The 24,123-nt window shown below is 36.7% G+C and overlaps 1 protein-coding gene across 1 annotated transcript in view; it reads left to right on the top strand.

The window, feature by feature from the left end:
* Window positions 1-24,123, top strand: part of gmds (GDP-mannose 4,6-dehydratase) — a 165,887-nt gene that overhangs the window by 105,742 nt on the left and 36,022 nt on the right. Inside the window, exons 8-9 of the mRNA XM_044128217.1 lie at window positions 16,806-16,924; window positions 17,252-17,348. Coding sequence (XP_043984152.1) covers window positions 16,806-16,924; window positions 17,252-17,348 — 216 coding nt within the window. The remainder of the gene's footprint in view (window positions 1-16,805; window positions 16,925-17,251; window positions 17,349-24,123) is intronic.

Raw genomic sequence — 24,123 nt, 5'->3', positions numbered from 1 at the left:
ACAACATGAAACCCTAGAGAGGTTTGACTTGCTGAGCTTTACAGCTTTTAATACCTCATCCCTCCATGAACATTTAAGCTCACTGCAGTCAGACTGCTGACATACGTCACTTTTTTTCAGAGCCATAACATGAACTTCTCTTGCGTCGTTGAGTCTTATGTTGATGGTCCACTTGAAGTTAGAATTAACTATAAGGCTTGCTTTGTAATTCTTACAAGGGATGTCAGAAATGTTTTTTTGTTTTTTTTCTTTGCATCCACAATTTGCCTCTACAAGAACATCAAACAATCACGTGTGTAAAGATTCCCACAAATTCCTTGTTGTACCTTCTTCCCTTTAATGAATGAAGTTCTGCTGTTTGTGTGACAAAGCACAATCCATTTTTTAAAGGTTGGATGTGTTTCTGCGCTCTGGTCTGCTGCTTGGGAAGTGTTGCTCTTTCACTTCCAGTTTAGGGTTCATTGAGACAAAGTGAAGAAGGAAATCTAAAAACAGAAAATGCTTTTCTGTAGCTTTTTCCCCCCCACACACACATTAGAATCTCATACACACACCTGTTCTTGATTGTCCAATTTGTATGCAATGTAGTGGCCTCAAGGGAGCAGAGAAAGCGTAAACAGGCTGATAGCATCTCCAATGATGTCATTGTGGCTGAAAATGTGCTCCAAACAGAGAGGCTGAGCCCGACATGGCTCCAAACTTCACTTAAGCTGTGAGAGGACAGCAAGTATTGTACATGCAGCGGTGCTTAGAATGTAAACAGAGACTTTTTGTTGCAGAGCTGCTCCTGGTTTTAACATTCAAGGGCAGGGGTCACCTGCGTCAAAGTTCAAACTCGACCCACCAAGGATGTCTGGAAATGCAATTCCTGAAGCAGCTTGACACCTGCACAGTGGACCTACTCCTCCTACATGTGCTTCTCTCTTAAATGTCAGCTGAAAGAACAAAAGAAACCTGTTCATTTCTTTATGCCACTGAATCTCCAGCCGTCTGACTCTTTCATGTTTATCTTTAGTTGGACAAGACAAAACACCTCATCTTCGTATCTCACCTGTGTAATTCCTGTTTCCTAAAACATTGACAGTTTTTTTTTTTTTTTAATTTCTAGAAAAGACAAAATAATCATATCCCACAGTCTTAGATTGTGTAAAGTAAATGTGAATAATGTCATCTTCCTTTCCCATGCTTTGTGGCCTCTTCATGCTGCATTGTAAACACAAACAAAACACATTTGTGTTTTGTTTGGATTTATATAACCCAAACCAAAGTAGCACATATTTGTAAAGTTGAAAGAGAAAGATATGTGGTATTCTAATTTCCCTAAACAAAAGCCAGCATGACAAATTGCCTTCAGAAACAGCCTGTTTTGTAAATAGCCTGACACAGTAGCACCACAAAGATGAAGTAACACACCGGGCAGGTCTGGAATAAAGATGGTAGAAGTTTAAATCAGGGTTAGGTTACAAAACAAAGTCTTGAACTTTAAACATCTGTAGAGCTCTTCTCAATGCGGCACAACTGAAAACTGACCAAGATGCTCTATCCACCTTAACTACCAGACTAGGTAAAGAGAGGTTTATTAAAGAGAAGAAGAAAAGAGGCCAGACAAAATGTGCAGATGTGGTCACCACAGAATAACAATGTATGAGATTCTTGACAGATAAAAAACTCAAGTTTTTTTCTACTTTTCTTTCTGAACAAATCGTATACCACAGTCTAAGATTGTAAGTAATCTAACAAATGATGTTGACAAAATTGTGCTTAAACAATTTAGATTACATATTTGTGAGGCGGTGAACAACAACCCACTCATTCCTCCTTGTTTTTTTTCTTTTAAAACCACTTCACAGAATCCAGCTTTCCACAGATCTGCCCCGTTCTCTTTGGCAGGAAATACTTAGACATTTTGGTAACACTTAGTCGTGTTTGGTGAAGGATATATAAGTAAATCTAAACAGTCAGTTACTCATTTAAGTTCGTAGCCGGCGTTCACATCTTCCCCTTCGTCCAGCTGATGTTTGTTTTTCTTCCTGCCCTTTAAAAGTCAGCTAAATAAATAAAGAGCTTTTCTGGCCCTGCATCAATCATTTCTCTGCTACTGATATCCTCTGTCTGAGTGATGAGTGTGTGTGTCTATAAAGTCATTTATTTTCAGATGCATTGCAGCTATACCAAGATATTTTTTTTTTAAAGTAAAAAAAAAAAAAACATTTTTCTTGTCCCTTATCCCGTCTCTCCATTTTCAGAATACATCTCAGATTAGCCTGTCTCTGCTATATTTAACATTACTCAACTGATTTCTGTGTGTGCATATTTGTGTTTGTGTGTGCTGTCCCCTTTTCCCCCCAAAAATGGTAAAACACCCACAGCAAAATGAGAGGGCTCCTTTGAGAAATGTGTTTCTCGTGTTCTCACGGTGTAAAAATGACGCTATCGCCAAGCTCCAAGAATCAGCAGCTTTGTCCTCATTACATGGCCCAGGCCCAGTTTATGTGTGTAGGTGCACGCACGTCTGTGTGTGTTTCTGTCTCACTGTGACTGCATGCATGGGTAATTTATTTTGCAATGTGTGTTTTATGCTTAAATAGTGAATGACAGTCTTTATAAGACCCATTTCTCTGGTAAAAAAAAAAAAAAAAAAAAAAAATGGGAGAGATTGCTGAACTGCTCAAACAGCCAGAGGTCACAGCCATGTTCAAGTGTGTTTCTGAGTGGGTGAACTTCCCCGTGCATGTGACTGTGTTTAGATAAAACAGCCCTCTGGTAATACAACAGGGGTGAGTTCATGCTTGATCGATGGAGATGTTATCAGTTTTATGATAGAAGTCATTTTAGTTTTAGGTTAGATCTGAAATTGTTTGTTGATATCATTATTTGGATACTCTTTCCCTAATCATTTTATTAAAGCATAATTTTCTGTGCCGGGACAGCTACCAAAATCTGCTGATATTACTAAAGATGTGTTTGCAAAACAAAAAACCAAAAGTCAAACCAAGGAGTCAAAGTCTGCAGTTGTTTTTTACTAAGAGTATGACCTATTTAACTGGATGCTCTCAGAAGGGATTTTATGCTTTTGCAAACACTCGATTGTTTGTTTTGCTTTACCAACCACTGAAACAAACCCATCAGGAATACATAGACGATTAAGGTTGCAAAAACACTTCATCTTTGATTAGAATTGTCTAATTTTGTGTCTTTCTGCATTTCAACTGCAGCACATCAACTACTGTGAGTGGCACTTGAGGACTAATTTTGTAAACAGGAGACAAGGTTAAGCTATATAAAAGAAATTATTGGAGGCCTTAGTTTTAAGCCTAATTTTCTGGAAGGGAACAAATCAAACAAGGTACTGTAATGTAACTTTTAGTCATTTTCAATTTCTTTATTCAGTCCTAATATTATAAACAACATAGGAATATAATAGTTCTCAGCATATTCATTTTAGATTAGCAGTCATAAAAGACACAAGGAATGAGCACTCATTAAATACTAGGTGTTTCATGTTTGATGGGTGTAAATACAAAATGAGCAACTAAAATAACAATAAAGTCCCTGGACATAAAAGCACCACAGAAAATGATTCGTCTGTGCAATATTGTAACCAAAATAACTACAAAGGACACAACATAAACAGGGTCAAAACAAGGGTGGCTGCTTAGTCAGCTCAATCTTCCCAGTTTTATGCATCCGGGCAACAGAATTAACATCCTCTTAATTACTGCTGGTGTCTCCTACCAAAGTCCTGGCTGTTCTCCTTTTTCTTACTTTTTTGTTTTGTAGCTGCTAAGCAAGTATAAAAGGATGAAGATGTAAAATGTCATTTACAGCTCTGTCCTGGTCGAGATGACAGAAGCTTAAAACAATGCCGAAATTCAAGACATACAGAGATCATATTTACACATTTTAAAAGATAAATGGTCATTAACGTATGAATAAAAACAATTATTATTATTACCCTCACATTAGTGGCAGTGTTGTACTGAAAATATCTCCAAAGCATTATTGAATATAATAAAGCAGCAACAGTCAAAAGGTGAACATTAAGTCACAAACTCAAACATTTAAGTCTTTAATGCTCTTAAATTCAGCTTTTGACGTTTGTTTTTGCACCACAAAATTTCCCCACAGAGCTTCTCATGCTAACAGAACTTTTCCTTTCTCAAGGAACAGTCAAACCATGCAGCCGTTAGTCAGTGAGCAAAAGTTTGTCATATCCTGTGAAAATTCACATTAAAGCCAAGTCATCTTTCCTTTCAGGTGCATAGGATTCAGGAAATAAACTATCATTCAAGTCTTTGCTACCTTGTTTTTGTACCAATAATCAGAACCACCTCTACTCTGACAGGTGTTTTCTGTCACATTAATTTTTTATATTGATTTATTGATTTTTTTTTTTTTTATATATTGATTTGATGAGATCATCACCCTGCTAAAAGATCCAATTAAAATCCAGTTTCATTTTTCTGTCAGACGTCACCAGTTCTTACTTAACATCTGCTTTTATTTCAAAGAGTTCATAATGCCATACACTAAGCAAGGTTCCAAGGGTTTTGGAAAGGAATTTGCATACAACATAGCATGTTCTTTGCAGTAGTCTGTAGTTTTGACGTATTTTTCAACATTTTAATTATTTATTGTTTTCTTTGTACCAAAGTGCTCAATTTTAATCTCATCTGACCAAAGCAGACAGTTCCAGTTAAATATCCTCTGTTTTTGACAGTTGTGTTAGGCTTTTATGTGAGTGAAAATTGAAAATGGACTAAAGAAGCAGAGTACCATATAGTAAGATGTATCTCTGTCTGCTTTTGTGACCTTTCCTATATAATAATGTGAAGTTAATTGCTGGTGCGAAGCTCGGCCAGCAGAAACACAGTCAAAGTGAAACAGAAAAAGCCAGAGTCCAGTAATTCCTGCGTCATTCCCGACCATATTAAAGCATCATGTGTGTGAGAGCCTGCGTGTGTGTTCAGGGTGAGGTCAGACTGTAAATATAGCCTCCTCTGTGTTCAACATAAACTGCCAGACAGTCTGGATGTCCGACAAGGAAAATCGCTGCAGTCTCTGACTTTTTTGGTAAAAAAGCAACAAGGGAGAGCAGAGCTAAGAGTGAGTGGAGATGGGGAATGTGTGTTTAGAAGTTTGGGGGTGGAGGGGTTAGTGATTTCAAATATCTCTAAAAATAGTTGTCTGGGTTAAGAACTAAAAAAGAAGTTGTTCTGCTAAAAATCACAGCTCAGAAGCAGCACTTTGGATCATGTGCTCTCCCTTAGGTGGAGCCTGGGAAAGTTTGTTGGTTAGCATGTTACTGTGTGGTGGTGTACATGTGGATAAATGTAGTCTCAAATTAAACGATTATGATTCTTACTTGATTTTACACAGAATTTGGTTGGACAGTTCTCCAGTTTGGGCTTTTTTGGCTTAGTCTGCTACAATTGTACCTCAGCTGGCCTGGCCTGCTGTAAGCTTTTTGATTTGGGTCCTCGGTGTTTGGCCTGTAGTGGAGCAGCCTGTATTTCTGTTAGATCCACTTCTAGCTTTTACTCACTCAGAGGTTTGTGGGAAGAAGATACCAAAAGAAATCTGGATGTAAAAAAAATAAATAAATAAAACCCATGAGAGCTCACGAGAAGGATGAAATTAAAAGAAATACAGCACTGTGTAAAACAGTCAAATTTTTAATATTTTCATGAGGCAATGTTTGACTAATATCTTCATGGTCAAACATTGCTATATTATATATATATATATAAAATTATATATATATATATATATATATATATATATATATATATATATATATATATATATATATATATATATATATATATATATATATATATATATATATATATATATATATATATCACAAATTTTACACTGGTCTAGATAAAGTCAGCAATTAAATCTAATTGATATGCTCTCATGTGACCTTTCACTGATTGTTATGGTTCTAAAACTCTCCAACATGATTGGATATAAACAATCCTACAAGAAACAGGACACCCTCTTGCTGTCCTGCATAATGTGGTTTGTAGTTTTGTTAGACCATAATGACACCCAAGTTGCTGAACCAGAACTACAAATCATGGAACAAATAATTGGTACAAACACATTTTTCAAAAATAAAACAAAACAAAAGCTGTAATAGGTCAAAATTCTTCTTCAGCAGTTTTAAAATATGACCAGTGATTTCAAAAACTTGAAATCACTGGTCACCCTTGTAAGCAACTCTTGCTTACAAGGGTGGCACAAACATTTACTACTTTTTGGGAGGTAATTACTTTTTCACCTTCTATCACATTGGTTTGGGTAGCTGCATTTTATATTTATTCAGGTTAACTTTAATTGATTTATTTGACACAAAGAAATCACCAAAAATCAGTAGTAAAACTACTTTCTATGAAACTTCTTTACCTAAATACTAAACAATACTTGGCTGTCAAAATATTTGTACTTGTCTTGAGTGTGTCATTGTTGAGACAGCGGCAGTGGTGTGTCATATGACTGTTTAGAAAGGCAAGACGACCTCAGTTTTCTCTTCACTAACACCTAACTAGAGCTGCAAAGGGAAAGTGGAAGTGTCAAAAGATTTTTTCAGATTGTAGAAGCAGAAAGAACAACAGGATCCTTTAAGCAAACAGTGTCATTGGCAGCTGTCAGACGTGTTCATTCTTCTCTTAATCCAGTATTTAAGATTAGCTTCTGCTGCTATGGAATGCTGTTTAACACATGCACACGCACACACACACGCACACACACACACACACACACAAATAACTATATCTAACACATGTTGGTCAATATGTGGTCAATGTCCTATATTTATTTGTATAAATGTGGGTAACTTTCCCTTACAGAGTCTGTTTGTCATAGTGTGAAACATAAAGTTTACATGATAGCATGTTGCAAATAAACCAGTCATCTAATTCAAATATCTTCATCTTCTGGCATTCAGTTTATCATATCATTATACACTGTATGATCACAGTGTATGTGTTTTTCCAAATAATGTACTTATGTGCCTAAGATTTGTATTCATCAACTGAGGATATTGTAGTGACCTATAGCATTTGCATATTTTACGTTCTACATTAAATATTTTGTACATACAATAAATTACAGCTGCTGCTGCTGGGATGGTCACACCTTGTGAAGAGAATGGTGATATGCTTGATAAGTATGGCTACTATGACCTGTGGAAATAATTCGAAAAAAGAACATCAATATGATTTTTTTTTTTTTTTTTTAAATTCAAAGTATTTTTCCCATGAAATTTGGACAGTTTGTTCAGACAAATGTACTTAACCATCTCAGATTAGGTCACCCTATTAATCACCCCTGAAGTTTTATGTGAATTTTATGGATAGAATAAAATTCTATCCATAGAAGATATTGATCTTCTTAAGAAAGAAGATCAATATCTTAAACTAGAATTATGTTTGTGTTTTATGTATCAATTAAGACTCACTCAAGAATTAAGCACAGCGCAGAACTTGCTTAAGCACAGAACTAAGCAAAACTACTTTAGGTATTGCATTTAACCCTTTACGATCTCCAGCTATATGTCAAATTTAGCTGGAGACTACTTACTAACTAAAGCTGTTTAACTGAGAGATGAACTGATCATCAGTAGGTGAGACCCCATTTTTAAATGCAGGAATTTGATTGCTTTGTTGTTATTCTACATTGTTGTTCCAAGTTAACATTGTAAGTGTCAATGTTGACTTCTTAGCAATTGGAAGAATAAAAATGATAGCTTGCTTAGAGAGATTTCCAAGGGAAAGACTAATTTTAAAAATGGAGTTAGCATTGTGCAGCAAATCATATTGGAACAAAGTGCATTGGAGAGATGAAACCAAAATAGAGAGGTTTGGCCACAAGGCATAGTGCCATGTGTGCAAAAAGCCAACCTAGGCTATCAGCATAAACATCTTAAACCAGCTGTCAAGAACCGTGTTGGAGGAGGGATGATTTGGGCTTGTTTTGCTCATCTGAGAACTGAAGCTTGGCACAAACTGGGTTATATAAGTGGTGAAGCGGTATATCAAGAACTGTGAGCCAAAATTCCTCTACAAAAAATGGAAAAGGCTGATAGACTTGCAGAAAATTACTAGTTCAGGTTATTGCTGCTAAAGGTGATTCAACCAGCTGTACTTTTCCCATGTTTGTGAGCTATGACAAACATCAGCGGTAGTCAAAGTCGACATCAATTACCAATAATTTGGCATGGTCTTTAGCACTTTCTTATTTTGTGTGATACAAATTAATGTTAAATTATAGAGTAAGCACATAAAGTAAGACTTAGTAATATATAAACATTTACTGTAGGAAGAGGTTATCTAGCATCAGTCTGGTACAGAGCCTCAGGCTGTTTTAGAGTTGTAATTTCAATACTGTTTGCCTAATCCCAGTGCAAGATTGCTGCGTATGATTGCCCATGTGTCCGGAAAGTTGTGGCATATGATGAATGTCTGCCTGAAAAGAGCAGTTGATAAGACCGCCTCATGACGTACACGACAATGACCTTGTTTCGTCTTAAATGTGACGCCTTATTTGTTTTTCTTGTTAAAGTACACGTCGGTGGATATCCACATGAATGTCACGTATCACAGCCATAAGTGGAGGTTATTAATCTCATTATCAGTGCTAAGAGGTGAGGCGGGCAGACGTGGAGCTCTGTCTGCTTTTTGAATGGTAGCAGACCACAAATCTGGTTCATGGCAAAATAAGATCATTTTTCAACTTATTTTTCTGGCTCTAACACTGTTGTTTGGCAGCTCTTCAGTCATGCAGCTGAGAACATCTAAAGCTACAAGTGATCTGGAAAAGTCTGGGACGTAAACCTCTTGAAACACTGTACTACTGTCAAGGATTGTGTTTTATTTTACCAGGCAAAGGTTTATTGCACCAAAACAATATTCCCAGTATAAGCGCAATATTCAGTGTATTTTGTTGGTGTTTTATTTGGCAAAACAACATAATGTAGTATGTAAGGGTTTCACAATTTTTTATGAATAAATCTAAAGACGGATACAAGTCTTCTGGGGTACGTTTGCCAGCTTTACACTTTAGTGGCTGAGGTTGTTGCCCTTTCTTCACTGCAAGAGAAATGACTCTTAGTCAAATTGTATAAAGAGTTTTACTCCTTAATAGTAGTAAAACTGATATTTAATTGGATTTAGGCTTGGGGTTGGACTTTGGCTTTCAAACATAAATATTTTTTTAACTAAACCATTCCGTTGTATTTGTAACTGTATGCTTTGGGTTGAACTCCTTCTGGAAAGTGAACCTTTAGCAACCCTCAAAAAATTTGATCTTCCTTTCAACTTATTCTAGCTTCCCTGTCAGATTAAAAAAAAATGCACCCTTGTCACCACCATGTTTATTAGGGGTGCTAGTTGTTTGAGAGTGGGGAGGATGCAATCTTACTTTTCTGTCAAACACATCGGACTAGAATGCCTTCTTGGACATTTTTCTTACTTGTGGCAAACATATTTTAGCGGGATTTCAAGACTTTTTTATTTAATAATGTCTTGGTTTTTACATCACTTCTATGAAGTGCAAGTTTGTAATTAGATTTTTGTCTATTAGATCTTGACAGAGTCTCCCTCCTAAGCTTTGGATGAGCCTCCAGAATTACCATTACCCTCTTAGCTGCCTCTCTGAATAATGTTCTCCTTACTCAGCCTGTAGCTTTCAGAGGACTGTTGGTTTGCAGGTACTAATACTAATGCTGATAATAATGCTATTTTTATTTTATAAACTGAACAGGATCTGTGAGAGGCCCACAGATTGGCATTTTGGTTTAACCTTTTAACCTTACCGTGTTTTTAACTTCTCAACATTTTTATTCCTGATGTGTCTGGTGTGTTCCTCGGTTGTCATGCTTCTGTTGATCACTAATGTTCACTAACAAGCCTTCACAAAACAGCTTTATTTGAGATTTAATTCTATTTTGGGTTGTTTGTCTAAATGTAGGTGAAAGCAGTCACTTATTTTTTTAAAAGTCTTGAAAAGCGACTATACAATGACAGGCTTCTTTCTGATGGACTTTCACATAAGATTTTTATAAAATGTTCCTGTTGCATTGTGACAAAATGTCAAAAGGTTTAAAGGCTTTGAATATTTTTGTGTTTTCTTTGACACTGCATGTGTGGTTCGAGTAGATTCTGTGTGCATGTTTTGTGTTTTGTGCATGGCCACATGTGAAATCTGTGTACAAAACCATGGGGTTAATGGCATTAACAGGCTGCGATTGGGCCTGATGGTTTTCTGCAGACATAATAGCGACTCTATTAAGTGTTTACTGTGAGCAATTCCACATGTCAGCTGGAGTCAAGCAGCGGGAGAGAAGACTGAGGAGCTGTGAGCCTCGGGAAGGCTGGGAGTGAGGCATGTAGGGGGGAAAGGGAGGACTGAGGGGTCAGTTGGCCGCAGAGGAGGGAGGTCTGATAAGTCATTTTCCCTGAGCTGTGGTTGGATCTGATTTTAGGCTGAGGACTCCCAGTTTCAACACTCCAATCCAAAGATTCGTTATTCTGTAATTATATTTCATAAAATATAACCTTTCTGTACCTCCTCTGTCACTATGCCTCTCTGCTTTTTCCGCCTGTGGAATTATAGTGTTGAGATTGCTCTTTGTGACCTATTCAAGAGTATTTCCAGTTAGCTGGGTGCCTTTGGTTTATGCCAGGGATTTTCCCGCAACCTTCAGTTGTGCAGTGTCTGCTCTCTCTGACAGACGATCTGCCAAGGATTTAGGATGATACACAAATGGAGGAAAAAAATGATATGTAATCTATTACAGACACAATAAGTTTAATTTAATGGTAATATTTGAATTTCCTAAGCATTTGGATGTAAAGAATTGCTGTCCTTTTTTTGTTTTTCTCATATATTTGTTTCTAAAAATTTCTCTTTTGAAGAGTTTGATGATAACGTCTTAATTTTTTTTAGGCAAGCTTAAAAAAATATTTCAATAGTGTTTTGGGTTTTGTTTATTTTTAATTTTTTACATTTCTACTTTTGTTTCTGTTTGTGTAAGGTTTGTGGATTTTTTTCACCATACACTATTGACAGACACATTTGTAAACCATGCTTGATAAACCAGGAAAATCTCAGGCGGAGGGTCAAATGTGTTGCATAAGCTGAAGAGACAGCAGGAGGTTTTAGCTGACTGTGCTCTTCGTTTGTCCCTGGTTTTTTCATTCCTTTAAGTGTTTTTTTTTCTTTTCTGCAACTTTTATGGCACACTGTCTCATCCATTTTTCTGCAGCGTTTTAATATAATAGATCATGATAAAATTTGAAATAGTGCACATTATGTATGTCAATCAAAAGTTGTTTTTTTTTCTATAGAAACATTGTTTTTGTTTCTTCATTGTTTCTTCTTAAGTTAGCAGATTACAATCTTAAGCATTTTGCCTTAATGCATATGGTGCTTTCTTTTTAAATGGTAATAATATAAACAATCCAACATTAATTTAGTAAATCTTGTATGTCATTAAGCGGCAGTTTATGTCAAAAGGATACTCGGGTTGAGAGGTTTGGTAGAAAGCACAAAGTTGTTTTAACGTGTAGATGAGGAATGTTGGATATGTGATTGTGGTTGTGTGCAGAATAGTATATTAGTCTATTGAGAAAGCATACTGACAGTACTGCTTTCCAAAACCTTCTTCATTTAGTATTTGTCTGTAGTTTTGAACAAGGTTGTAGTATACGGAGAATACGACCATTCCTACGCAATTTCTATAGATCCTTTAGTTTTAGGTTTTCTTTGAAGATTTATATATATATACAACGTTTCAGTTATTTATTTATTTATTTTTTTGTAAAGTGAGTTCTTGTTTCTATTAAAGGTAAGATAATAATATTGAACCTGGCACAGTCGTTTGTTGAACAGATTCACCAAATTTAAAACTTTAAATTTTGTTTGCTTTCAGAAGTCAAACTAACAAGAACTGAACCAAAATTCTAATTTTGAAATAATATTTCATGTGTTTTGCCAGTTTTTGACCCCTGGTATCTGAATTTTCCCCTCTGTTTATCTGAGTATTATTCAGATATGAAGGGGTTTGTAACAGTTGCGGAGGTCGGGGTCTGTCTTAGCTATAGTCGAGTGTGTGGTGTGTGATGGGGTCATCTTGTGGCCATGTGAACAGGAAAGTATGGGTTCGGTGTGAGGGGCTGAACCTCTGAGCTGTTTATCAGATAGCTAATGAAGCAGCGCAATCCTGTGAGCCCTGAGAATGTGGAGGGACAGCAGTGGGGGGAAAATGGAAAAGGGGTTGGCGTAAAGTTGGGAGCATAAAAAATTAGAAAGGTTGGAAGCCAAAGCTCTGAGCAGACTGAGAAGAATAAAACAGTCTTCACATATTTCACTTCACTTTATTTCCCTCTACAATAAAAATACACATTGTATTATTTATTACATTTCCTGGTTAGAAATCAGCAGAGGCCATATCACTCAGCTCCTGCCGTAAACATTTTCTCTGGCTGCAGGAGTAGCGGAGCCGCGTTCCCAGCTCCCATCATCACGACCATCCAGTTTACTGCGGGCTACACATCCATCAGCATGCTTTGCAGGAAAGGGAGAAGGAAAGAGCTTGCTTCATTACAAGTTCAAATAATCATCCAGTCAGATGATCAAAACAGTATTACAGTATAGATGTCAGTGTTTGATGTTTTACAATTTCCAGCGATAATTAATTCTGTTCACACAGAACACAGAGAGGCTGAAACCTTTCAAAACAAAAGTCAGAAATTTTCAGACCGGATTTAACATCTGTAGTGCCGCTTTTTGATGGAATTTGTGTCCCATGTGTTTATTAAGTGAATTATGCAATCCAAATCAGTTTACTTACATAATGTCCATTCACACTAAATATAATCTTGTAGCACTTAAGAAGACAAATGGATCTTATTCATATCCAGCTACATAGAAACAAATTATATCAAACCCAAAAGGAGAGGTGTAAGATTACATTTTTTAGAAGAAAAAAAAGTACAAAAAGTCAGTGGCTTCATTACTCTGTCAGTAAAGTTAACCAGAAAAGAGAAACAACTCTGCACAGTCACAAGTCGGGGTTACTTTCTATGGGAAATAAAAACAAAGAGACAAAAGTAAAGACAATTGTTTCTTTGTCTCCTTTATGAACCACTCTCAGTCAGGAAATGGAGGGAGAGATAGAGAAGGACGGAAGAAATGTAGGAAATGCCTCAAGGTCGAGAATCCACCTCTGGATGGAGGACTAATAGCCTCTGTATGTGCGGCTCTTGCTCTACCGCTACACCTTTCACAAATCCTGAAAGTACACTTGATTAATGGCTCAGTTAATAGCTCCATTCATAAACGAAACACAGCCAAACACAGAGTGACTGTGCCAGTAGTAGTTTCTGTTGAACAGAAAATCAGAGTATGCATAGCTATTGGCAGCAATAGCTCTCTGGACGGCTCCATCCAGGAGCAAGACACTGACAAACACAGGATCACTGAACCAGGAAGAACTTTCAGTGAAAATGAGAAATAAAGACTCAACACAAAGTGAATAGCAGTAATAAATCAGCTTGTGTCTTCCGTCAGACAAAAGACAATGGACACAGAACCGCTGTGCCAGCTGTGCCTTCTATGCATCTGCCTGTAGTTGCACTCAACACAAAGTGAAATCTTGTCCAGGACCAAAAATATTCCATAATGCAAACTTTCTACTAAAAACAGCAAATTGTTGTTGATCTGCTCTCTGTGTCGCATGTTTTTATTCCTGTGTGCATTTGGTTTGATCTGGGGTGAATCGCTCTCTTAATTTATAAGATTTGAGATCAGAACAAAGAATCATGTCAATAAAGTTGTTGTTTTTTCTTCAATATCAAAATTTTCCATAATTATTAAAATTTAGTTTGATCTTAAGTTATGGAGTCTTCAGGTAATGTAATACAGGTTTACATTACTTGTAAACCTGGTAATGTTTATGGGTTTACAGGTAACGTAAACCTGTATTTGGCATAAAATCTTTGAATCAAGTTATTTTTGACTTAATCGTTTCTGCAGGGTTTGAAGATTTTTGTGTCTGACTAAACCAATAATCAACAAAAAAAATAGATGCAAGATCATTTTTTCCTTTCCACCTTAACCAGCACAAATATTTGAAGCAGCTATAATCAGATTTGGATGCTGCTATTATTATAAAACATGCTCTAATTGGTTTGTTGCTCAGTCACTTTAACATTTTGGTTGACATATTTGGCCTTTGTGACAGTGTGAGAGAATCTGTTTTCTTCATCAGGAGCCAAGGAGTGAGAGGTCAGAGGTCAGGCTCAGGGGAGTCATCAGTGCTGAGCGGTCAGATGACCCTAAACGATCCTCAAATAGGAAGGCTTTGCCTCCCTGAGGAAGTTCATTCCATCACCACTCTTGTGTGTTTGTGTGCGCTTGCATACCATGTGCTTATCTAGTAACACAATTAGTATATATAGTCCTTAATATAGTCCTTCAGTTCCGTAACATACCAATGTTCAGAAAGCCCGAAGAACTACTGTAATAGGAAAACAGAAAAGACTGGCTGCCAGGAAGAAAAATATAAAGAGATAGCCTGTCAGTCCAGAACTTTGCAGTTATATTTCTAAATCTGCTTTTATATTCTACATGTATGAGGAGGAAATTGTAGTCAATTGATTCATCTGTCATTTTAACTTGTATTTAGATTTAATGTATAACTTTAAAATAACTTTATCTCAAATGGCCAAACAATGTTGGAGAAAAAGATGACACAGTTGCTGACTCATCCATGTTAGTTAATTGTGAGTAATCCATGTTAATTCAAGAATTGAATAGCAATATTTTTTTTTTAAATTATTATTCCTTTGAGAGGTAGAATTTGATCACAGAAGGAGTTCCTGGTGTCCAGAATTTTGGATTTTTTATTTTTTTTTTTTTTACTTTAGTGAAAGACGCGTCAATAAATATGACTGCAGAGAGAAGATAGCATCTGCTGAATGCTCTGAGCAAGGCCGACAGCTTCTGCTTCACATCGTAAAGCATCCTGATGTGGCAAACATATGCACACATGTTCAGATTCCAATGCAAGCTACTGTTGCAAGTGGAGCACATAAACTGTCTTGATAACACTCCTCTGGGGCAGTTTTTCCATCAAATTAGTTCTGCTTTTTTCATTTCTGTTCAAAAATTATGAGAACCTGTAACTGTTGTGCAGCAGCCATCATTTTTATCAGTTGAGGTAAAAAATGTTTTGGAAAAGGCTAAGCTGACAGTAGAGAGTAAAGTAACCCAACCACAGCTATGGGGGGAAATAGCCCTGAGTAAAATGCTTTGCTTAAGCTAATTAATAGTTAGAAAGGCAGAATGAAGTGTGTATGGTTCAATATTTGTTTCTAAGTATACATTTAACAAATATGTTTCAACAAACTGCTGGACAACAAGAATGGAACACAATTGTTTTTTTGTTTTTTTTTATTACCAATGATCAGAATTAAGTTTTAATGAAATTATTTTACTTTATTACATGTGACAGTGGAAATATAAAGAAAAGTTCAAAAGTAAAATGTATTTATCATTAAGTTAAATTAAGCTATTTGTTCATTTAATTGAAATAGCATTGAAAACTTTAAGTATTCCAATAACTCAATACACTTAGTGAAACACGCAGTATATGTATTTGTGATTGACAAAATATCCACTCCTATTATTATTTTTTTTTTTTCATACTTTTGTGTTTTCTTGTTCAGTACTCATATTCACAGTGAACCACACTTCTTTTCATCAGGTAGCTATTATTGCTAACTTCACAGGGTTTTAGCTTCTTCTTCAGAACAGAGCTGACTACACAAAAAAACTTGCTCTCATTGTCCCCAGTGGACAACTGCAGTACAACAAGCACATACATAATATTAAAGAGAAAGTGGCAGGATACTGAACTTGCAGCTGTGTTTTCAAGCTAACAAAGCAAATCAGAAAACATGAACACAGAACACTAAGAACCCAAAGACAAGTTAAGATGAGAACATATTCTAGCATATTCATTTTGACAATAATTTATTTGATGAAGTATTAATTATTTGCTAATAACTGTTATATATTTATTTAATTTTAGATGAAATGGCTTTCCATAAAGAAAACTACATCCATTATTTTCCTGCTATCAAACCCTAGGAAGAAATAGCATATGGCTTACTTTCACATCCTGACTGCTGTATGAACTGAAATAAATATGCTGAATCAAACTGAATTATATTATATGCTATAATTTGTTAAATTTAAGAAAGATTTTAATACAGTTCACAGAGCTAATTGCAATTAGGCTCATGTTAAGCTAGTTTTGTGGCCATGTTTCATTTTAGAGACATTTTTCTGTCTGTCTGTCTGTCTTTGTGTCCCTTATGACTCTCGTCTTGCTATCTTGAATGTCCCAGAGGTCCGCAGTTCTGCTCTGCTGGCGCCCATGTAACAGAGTATTTTGGGAGTAGCAACACTGTTACAGTGTTTATTAAAACAGTCGTGCAGCGCTTCTTAATGCTTGAGATTTCAAGACACATGTGCATTTTTGTGTGTGGCAGTAGCACACTGGGGCCTGTGGGAGTGATCTGGGAGTGATCGGTCATCGTTTCCCACAGTTTGTGTCCCATGAGTCTCCTTGGTGACGTCAGGAAAGAGGTACAAGCGAGTGCCCCGCTCAGAGGTCGCAGGTTCACTTCCTGTCTGTCAGAGTAGAGCTGGGCAGTGTCCAGAGTGGAGCACCAAACTGTCTTTATGATCTTTCTGTGGTTTGACCTTCCTGTTTCTGTCTCTTTCAGGCTATGTGGCTGATGCTGCAGTCAGAGGAGCCAGACGATTTTGTAATCGCCACGGGGGAGGTTCACAGCGTGAGGGAGTTTGTGGAGAGGGCCTTTAAACATGTGGGAAAGACCATTGTGTGAGTGTTCACACACAAATACAACACAACACAGGTCACTTTTATAATGTGTAAGATCACAGCCTGAGAGAGATTAAAATCTTCACTGAAATACCTTAAATTTGAAAATAGAAGCTGCACTCACTGCCCTTTTTTTTTCTTCCTTTTTTGTCGAGCAGTCAAAACCATAACATGAAGGGGTATATGAGTGTTCGTAATGCCTGTTGCATTGGTTCCAATTTGACTTAAAAACTTTAAAGAAAGAAACTGCAAAAATATGATGGAGTACAAAAAAGTATAAACAGAAAATGTGGAAAGCTTCTTCATGTGGATTTTATCATATTCCAGGTGGGAGGGGAAGGATGAAAATGAGATTGGCCGTTGCAAAGAGACTGGCGTGATACACGTGAAGGTGGACCCAAAATTTTTCCGTCCCACTGAAGTGGTAAGCCATGTTTCTTATTGTGTGTTTAGTGTAGCGTTTTTACATGCAACTATTCAACTAAGCATATTTTTCTATATATCCAAAACAAATCTGTGAAATTATTATAGTGTACTTTGCTGTCTTTGTCAACTGTGTCAGCTGAACACTATTTGGAAATATTTATCAGTCTTCCACATCAGTGTGGAAGAATTTTAATCCATTCTTCCACATAAAGAGGATTACATTTTGGGATGCAGGTTTGTCCTTTCATGAACTCAGTTTATGTTCCTTCAAAACAATAATTTTCTGTTCACAGAAAATAAAAACACACATCTCTTCAAAATTAAAAGGAAAAAGTATCCAGAGTTCAAATTAGTCCATTGCAAATATTAATATATATTAATGCACTATATAAGATTGTGAAAGCTTCCACACTTTCTCTCCCACTCCTCATACTCCCACACCAACTAACACAGAGCCACATTCACAGTGTGATGCTAAATGGTGCAATAGAAGATAAACCAATAAAAATAAACAATCAAATCAGAATACATTCAAAAAGAAAAGAATGCAACTTAAGTTTTGCTTCAGTTTTTGCACATAGAAATCATGTCATGGTCTCTTGTGTTTCTTTTTCTTAACATATTGTTGGGCAGTCAATTATGTTGATATGTTTTTCAAACTGGATTTTTTGATAAATAAGATTTCAGCATTATTTTGCTGATGACATACAAGTTTTTAAATTCTCCATAGAAGGAAAGAACCCAAAGGGCTCAGTTCAGACTAAATTAAATCATTCTACTGTTACTCTTCTTCCATTTATTTACTTTGTAGAGACAACCAGGGTGAGCTTCTTCTTTGTATTTAAGTATTTCTACATTTCTGCCCCTTTAACTCTGGAGAGACACAGAAAGCCTGAATCTCCACCCATATCACAAGTGCCATACAGGCTGGAAAAGCTGGGAAAAGGACATTAATTCTTGTGCATCCATCAAAAGATTTCAAATTAAAACTTTTACTCAATCATGACTCATATGAGACCTAATAATTTCTCATTTTGAGACCTTTTGTTTTTATTATTTGATTGCACTGCATTTAAGTGTATATTTCTGGTGATGGTTTGTCTTGTAAAGTGCATTGAGATAAATTTTAGTGTGAATGGGTGAAAATTTAATCAACTAAATTCAAAACTGAATTTTGCCATAATGTCCCCATGTCAAAATGTCTGACCTTTAACCTCATAACTACAGTCAAAGCTTTGGTAACTTTGACTGTTGTCAAGGTTTCCATTTAATTTAATTAATTTAGATTTTTTATTTACAGTTCTTCAAGTTTTTGCCTGTTTCATGGATAGTTTAACAGGTCCAATCATTAAACAGGCAATGATTGTACTACAACTTCCTAGACATGTAAGAAGTTGCAGTGGGTGCTGAAGAACGACATTGTTTTAAAAATTGTGAAATCCATATAGTTTTGTTAAATTTATCTCACATTATAGTGTAAATCTCTATATATTTGACCTTACCTTGTGAGAAATAGGTTTTGTTTAGTTTTTTTTAAATTTTCTTTTATATTTTTACGTGTCATTGCCGGGCATTGTGTCTGAGAACATACACTTATCAGCCATAAAGGGTGCAGCTGACAGCTTCAGGCGGCTCATTGTATGCTTTAAAGCTGCTGGGAACAAGCCAGCCCACCTCTTTAAGAGTAATGTCGGCTGTATCCTGTCAATTAATTCAGAAAGGCTGCACATATTCACTAAAGCCAACCAAAAAAACATCCCTTTAATGATGAGGTCATGTACCTTCCTAGGGAGCTAATCGTGATCAATCAGGAGCTGTATATACTCCAATGACAAAGTTGTGGCTGAGCAAGCTATCTTGTGCAACAGAAAGTACATCATGTGTCTGTCTCAGAAGATAGGAGGTGGGTCTTGCATTTAAGGTCTCTAAAGGGCATTGCAGCTAGTCCTTACTGATGGTATTAGGTTACCCCAAAGTGTTGTGGCTCTGATTATGCATCAAACTCTTGGTTAAAAGCCAGAAGTTCCCGTCCCATGAGCTTTGGTCCTCTGAGATTAAGGTTGAGATTCAGTTGAGTGACGGCAGGGGATTAAAAAGGAGGTCCTGCTGACTGACTGCTGAGGGTATGACAGAGCTGGTTACACACCTGTGCCTGTATTCTCTCTGCATGTCAGCTCATTCATTCAGGGTCTTAACCCTGAATCCACACACAAAAATACACCTTCTGTTGATCGAGTCAACACTGACCTGTGGGCCAAGAAAAGTTAAGGTGTTGCTTTTGTGATATGTCAGCATCCTGGCAGTATCACCTGTAATGCTGATCCCTTTTTTGTATTTCTGAAATTTGATGGGTTACAATCGACTTGTAAATATATAAATCGATATTTTGAAGATTCAGGGTAGACAAAAAACTGACTTTATTAGAAAAGCTTTTTTTGGATACTGCTTCATAGACTGACCCATTTTTTACTTTATAATTAAAGCTGTCAAGTGTTATCTAGTACTGAGATCAAATGGCTTAACAAAAGCCTGCAGAAAGAACACTATGGAGGTATCTCAGCCTGATTTAAAAAGCCCTCAAAAGAATTTGAAATCATTTGTTTCACTGTATGAAAAGATTAACATAAATAACCATTTGAAAGCAAAACATCTTAAAGTGTTATGATGGAACATACAGCAGGCTCCTGTGACTGTTGATATGAAAGTGTAGGTCTGTACAATTACATAGACCATTTTTTTACATGTCTAAATCTATAAACCTTTCCTTAAAATGTGAAATGATTTTAAAATTCTTGTTGCTAAATTAAGAGTATTTTGGTAATGCAGAGTTTCTATCACCTGAATAGCTCAGAGGTTAAAGCTTGTAGTAACGACAAGGTTTCAACGGTTCAGTTACAGTGGGTAGACCGTCATTGTCTCCTTATTTCTAAAAGAGACCAAAGAGAGTTTAACCTTTGAACTCCCAAACAGGAAATGGCTGACACTGTGCTCATACCTCGCCATTGTGAATCACCTTAAGTGGAAATACCTGTCATCGAGTGGGTGCCGTGTGTTTCCTGAGCTTCCAGCTGACTCATACACATCCAGTGTCATGCTTGCTGTTTAAATCTCTGAAGATTTGGATGTGTTTCCATTTGGGGGCTTTGTGCAAAAAGGTTTGCTTGGCATAGTTGCATTGTCACCTCAGGCTGCGTGTTAATATATGTGCAATTCATCATTATCCCTGTCTGTTTGTCCTTTGCAACCCTGGGGACAGAAAGAGTCAAGCGCTAATGGTTGTAACTGGGTGAAATGGACATGTGTGTTTCTTTCTCCATTCTTGTGTGTTTCTGCTCTCTCAGGGATGTTAAATCAGGTTTGTCTTTCACCGTGGAAGTGGTTATATGAGACAATGCATAAAAGTTAAATCTTGACAACATGTAACTACCCACACTTTCTGGAGACGTGAAATCGAAAGATATGTGATGTGAGCCGTCAGACTTGTTTTTAATTTTTCAAACTGCTCCAACTGTCAAGGCACGGAGGAACCATCATTTGTTCCAGACGCACTGCAGGGGTTTTACCTGCACTGCGGTTTGGCTCAGGTAAGCAGCCTCAGGGGTGCCACTCTGAACCTTGGTGAACTAGCTTCAGTTGCCTAATGATGTCCAGAATCATAACCATGCACATACACAATGTTTTTATTTTTAGGTTTTACTGTTACTTTTGAACCTTTTTTTTTTAAGATTTACATGGTGAAAAGAACACCCCCTCTTTTTATGTAATTTTAAGTTACCTAATGCAAAGGATCTAGTGTTTGATTTTTAACAAAACTTTCTTATGCAGGCATGTGGCTATAGCTCCCAACAAGTAGAGTGCTTTGAGTAATATTTTTGACACAGGAAGTCAACTAAAGAATATGCCTGGCATTCAAGTGACAATAGAAATTGACGTCAGTGGAAAACTTGCAAAAATATCTCAAGTTGTCAAGTCAGAAGCAAAAAAACTGAACTACTAAGACAGATTTAAGGGGATTTCATGTAAAACCTTATATATATGGTCAGATGAAAACAGAAGCCAAGCAAAGCCTTATATTTAATTAAGCTCTAATTACTGCTATAAACCCAATTTTAGATCATCTCGTTCTGTGCTTTAGAGAGCACGGGTGTTTCACTTAGTCAGTGCCTGCGTGCCGACTCTTGTGTGCATCTGTGCTAATACAGGTTAGCTGTCATATCTCATAGTTCATTTGTCACTGCAGGGCATAAACTGCTGTGGGCTGAGTGACAACTCCGTGGTTCCTGTCCAAACTCTCACACCAAACAGGACGACTGGTGATAAATGGGAAGCTGTCTGTCAGTCTGTCTTTAAGCCTCCTCGTCTTGTCAGTGTGTGCAGTTTTCCAAAGCCATTTCTGCAGCTTAGTCGGTTGCACTTCTATCTCTGTCTGAAAGAAAGTAGCACAAGAATAAACTGAGCATCTGTTAACTGTTACTAGTTTTAGAAAAGACAAAGTTGTGCATTCCATCTGTATCTGGCATCTACTGATAAATAATATATCGGAGGACACAACATGTTAGGATTGTTATATTTGTTATCAGAACTTTCTGGGTTTCAAAGCATAAAGACCAAATGGTTACACCCCCTGGAAGCAACATTCCCCAAGAAAACACTAGCTTTAATTCAGTATGGCTGCCATGAATCTTAAATATTGTGAAAGTTGCAAGAATAAACAGTGTATCTGCAGCTTGTATTACTTGTATTTGACTGAAAATGTTGGAACACATCACTGTTTTAACATGTTTTGTTTTAGTATATGTTTAATGTGTGAATGCATAACTTGGAGAGAAAAGTAATGGCTTAGGTTTGTTTTTTTTATCACAGCTGATACTCTCCTTCCTCCCAAAAGGAAGACACCACAACCAAACAGAACATCAAACCAGATGTAGCTTCAATGGAAAGTGAAAACATCTTAGAGAAACATAAAGTTAACTGATGAAATAAAAGCAGACGACACAATTGGAGAGCAGTAGCAGAAGAACGTTTAGAAAAGGGATCAAAAGAGATCAGTTTCTAGGAAGAAACTGTAGCTCAGATTAACCTGACTCCTTGAGACAGGCAGAGCCATGAAGAGCTATCTTTCTGGACAGTTCCCTGTCTAATGCCGCACACAAATAACACTATTAACAAGGACATCAATTTATGAGGGGCTAGAGATTAAAGATCCACTCCATCAAATAAAACACTCCTCTGTAGATCTCTGCTTCTTTTTATTATCAAAAAGGCACGAGAAAAGCCATTGCTTTATATTTGGTACATTAGGTCAAAGTAGTTTTTAGGTTAATCAATGCACTGTGCTGATAAGTGACACAAGTATGGAGAGGTTTTTTTTTTCTCAAATGTATTGTTAGAGATTCTTTTGTCCCCTTTTTGTGCTCTTGTGTGGCAAAACCAATATGTCCACTTGCTTTTGGTTAAAAAGCCCTGTACTGCACCCCACCCCAACTGCTTCACACCTATTTGTCAACTTGTTTCACAGCCAGGTCAGTCATAACAAGGCCAAGTTGATTTAAGGCTGAGGGGGTGGGACTACTCTACCAATCCCTTCAGGTCTGATGAGAAACTCGATAATCACTCCTTTAACATTTTTAAGTTTTTACATCACTGGGATAAGTCCTCTCCAAAACTTTGTTTCTAACTCTGCTGCAATGAAGCACTTTCAAAGAGTCTAACTGTTACAACTATGATTCCCTGTGGGGATTTTCTTAGACAGGTAAACATTAGTACTTGATGTTCCACCTACATAATGTTTGGACATCTGCCGACATTCTGCCTCATTTTCTGTCTCTTCTCACTTGAAGTGGTTTCCTTAATCTTTTCAGGATCAAATTTAGTTTAGCAAATTTTTTCTCAGCTTTTTATTCAGTCTAAATTCCGTCTGAAGGATGAGATAATCATCCTTTAGGCTGTCTTTCAGTCATTGCCAAGGATGTCTGAAATCTGAAATCTGAGTGACTGATTGGTGCCGTTGCTGAGTTTCAGTGGATTTTCTCAATGGTTCTAAAGCAGAGATGACAGCTGTGTGGCCCTGGGGCCATCCGAGGCACCTAGCCTTTTTTTTTGTGATCTACCTCTGCAATTCAATAATAGTACAAATCTGGCCCACCACCACTGGTGGTTAATGGAAAATGATATGTAGAGTACAAAATATTCATATGTTAGTGACCGTGCTTTAAATTTGCTTCTATCCAGTAACTTTTTGTCAAAGGCAGAATTTTGTACTTACAAATCGGCCTTTGGTTAATTTACTTGTCAAACGTTCTCCAAAACTGTGAACTGGATAGCTATCTATTATTAAGGCAAACATGCAAAATCAAAAAAATAAAATAAAATAATTATCTAAATCCATTTAAAAAACATTTAATTATTTTTTTTCTGAGTACTTTGTTTAATCTAAATGTTGCTTTATCAGGTTACTGTTGACAAAGTAAAAATAAAATAACAGCATAACGTCAGTTGATTTAGTATTTATTTGTTATTTCTGTGGCTTGTGGGTACCTTTGACTTGAATATTTTGGCGTCAGTGACAAAGATTCTGGAAATTGATGATTAAACAAACTACCAGTTAATATAATTGACTTTTACGCCTCTGTTTTTTTCCAATGTCTTTCACCTGAAGTGCCTAAATAGGTTCTTGTCCCCTGGTCTGTGAGTCATCTGATATCCAGAAGAAGTTTGTCAGAAACTAAATTACCCTTAATCTCTTGATGATTATTGATTTGAGAGGCAAGTAG

The sequence above is a fragment of the Gambusia affinis genome, linkage group LG10 (genome assembly GCF_019740435.1).
Source record: "Gambusia affinis linkage group LG10, SWU_Gaff_1.0, whole genome shotgun sequence".
Taxonomy (NCBI): Eukaryota; Metazoa; Chordata; class Actinopteri; order Cyprinodontiformes; family Poeciliidae; genus Gambusia; species Gambusia affinis.
Note: the sequence above shows the minus strand (reverse complement) of the source record. Positions and strands in the feature narration are given on the sequence as shown.